This window comes from Montipora capricornis, chromosome 2 (genome assembly GCF_036669925.1).
Source record: "Montipora capricornis isolate CH-2021 chromosome 2, ASM3666992v2, whole genome shotgun sequence".
Lineage (NCBI taxonomy): Eukaryota > Metazoa > Cnidaria > Anthozoa > Scleractinia > Acroporidae > Montipora > Montipora capricornis.
In genome coordinates, this window is record NC_090884.1 from 52438831 (window position 1) to 52441330 (window position 2500).

A 2500-nucleotide genomic window follows, 5' to 3' on the forward strand; every position below is an offset into this window, starting at 1 on the left:
TTTTGCGCGGTTTAAAACTATCCGGAGAAAGTAGATCTTAGTAAGTACTCTTGGTATCCAAAAAGAAAATTGGGGGTAACCACGCATTTTTGAGAGATAATTAAGTTTTAATTTGAGAAAGAACGCCATACATTGCTTTGTATTTTAAAGCTTTTTACAAATATTATTCATGAATTATCTTTGAAAAATGCGTGGTTACCCCCAATTTTCTTTTTGGATTTTAATAACACTTGTTAAGATCTACAGTTCCTGCTTAATCACACACCGGGGCAAAAATATCGTTAATTAGTAGGCACCGTCCTTAATTCGGTGTGCTTAGAATGTGCGTATAAATGCAATAAAAATGCGTAGCGCTCATAATACTGCATGGAGATGGGATATTAAGGAGTTTTTTAATGTGGGAGTTTCACAAAGAGGAATCTCCCTTTAGAGGCCCACCACTCTACAAAAAAATTTTATTTTTTGCTCCGCCACTTCGTGCTATTCGATCTTTTACACCTATTTTCCCAGTTTGTATGTTACAGTGCAGTTTGCAACATTTCGTTGCTTTTTTTTCTTTAGGCCGATTACACAACAATTAAATAGAAATTGTCATACCTTTGAATTTTTCAGTTACCCTGAACAAAGATCCTTCCCAATAGATCTTGTCAAAGGCAAATATTACTACATCGAAGCGCTACATAAGAAGCAATACGGAAACGATTCCCTATCAGTGGCTGTGAAAACTCCAGATGGAAAATTATACGCACCTATCCCTTCTCAGTTTTTATGGACAGCACTTCCTGCACTCCCCACTCAGGGTATAGTTGACATTATCGCACGATTTGCATTTTCAGCCTAGTGTTTCAGTGTTTTTATGAGCTTGGTATATTTTTAGGTCTACGTAAAAACATTTCACACTCTGGAACTCGTCTTTCTTTCGTGACACTGTAAATAATTGAGTCCTTTTTCATATTTTTGGTGCGTACTTTCGAGTGAAAGCTGCCCTGTTCTTATAGTCTTCCACCGAACAACTACGGGGCACTGACGAGTATGGAGGTTTTCAATGTCCGCTGGGTAAACAATGGTTAATACTATCATCCTAGTTCCAGCACTCTACCCTCAGGAAGCTGGTCCCTGGATTCGTGGAGAAAACAATAGACACAGAGACAAACCTGACAGAAAAAAATGTTATTAGACGCACACTTACTCACCGCATCACGATCACTGGGTCAGTAACTGAATACCCAAAAGATGCGAAAATAATTACAATAATTAATAATTATATTTTTGTTGTGTCTTTGGCAAAAATATGAACAGAAGATCTCGATAGCTGTAAAGTAATATTATTAACAAAAAGCAAGAACAAAACTGGTCCCATCACAAACTCGTTCCCAGAGTATTTCTCCGCTGAGATTAGCTCTCGGCTATCCTCTGCGGAGAAAAGCCCTGGGAGTGGGATTGGTACTGACACAGAACCCTGTAAACACAACTTGTTTTTGACCCACTGGCGCAACCTTGCTTTGAAACAATATATTTCATCCTCCGTTTGCTCTTGCGTTCTGTAACATTAGTCGGCAAACCTCATGAATAAATTTTAAAATTTAAAGTGTTTTGTTTGTAGTGAATGAATCTAGTACCGTTATGCTGACCGTAGCAGCCGAGGCGGGAGCCAAGGCAGGCGCTTCCCTTGGTATGAAAGAAGCTCAATCAAGTGGACAAATAGCAGGAGCATTAGCAGGAGCTGAGGCAGGTCAGAGAGCTGGCGCTGAGGCTGGAGCTAAGGCGGCAGCCAAAGCAGCGACTATAGTTGCCACTAAAACCCTGAAGGAAGCCTTGCAACAACTTGGAAAAATTAACAAACCTGTAAGTCTTGCTTTTAATATTATCATATACAATTTACTAAGTTCCTTTCATTTGTTTGGCCAAGAGCACAAACAGCAAGTCCTACTTCTCATCAAAGTGTTTTGCAGACATTTTTAACCCGATCGGTAAGATTATTTGCGGGTGAATCGTCCACGACCCAAACTTTAAAAGGACACGGCCAGAACTTTCAAGAAGTGCTACTAGTTTTGCAAAGGGAGAGTTGGATGTGACAACAAATCTCGTAAACCCAACAGTCTTTAATCACTTCAGAGGGGAGGTTAAACCATGAACCATTACAGTTAAATTAGAAAAGATTTATACTGCTTCATTGTCATAGATTTGTTCTGTATTTTTTACTTGGCTTTTATTAATCTTCTTGCTCTTGTGTTCTGTAAAGTTAGTCGGCAAACCTCATGAATAATATTAATCTTCTTTCTTCTTAGTCTCTTTTATTTGATAATGATTATCACCTTTCCTTTATAATTGAATGCAATAGTAATTAAGCTAACTAGGGCACAATATTAGTTAATCTTGAGGTTCCCCTCTCCTCTTTGTGTAATTCTTCTCCAATATTAATCTCTAACCAACTTCAACGTCATTCCTTTCTGGGAATACAAACATTTAACAGAACAAAGTGTCCCGGCCCTAAACTGAC

At 38.5% G+C, this 2500-nt stretch overlaps 1 protein-coding gene across 1 annotated transcript in view; it reads left to right on the forward strand.

Moving 5' to 3' along the window:
• Positions 1–2500, forward strand: part of LOC138037495 (uncharacterized) — a 42845-nt gene that overhangs the window by 9909 nt on the left and 30436 nt on the right. The window contains exons 5-6 of the mRNA XM_068883413.1: positions 613–800; positions 1604–1845. Of these exons, the coding sequence (XP_068739514.1) occupies positions 613–800; positions 1604–1845 (430 nt within the window). The remainder of the gene's footprint in view (positions 1–612; positions 801–1603; positions 1846–2500) is intronic.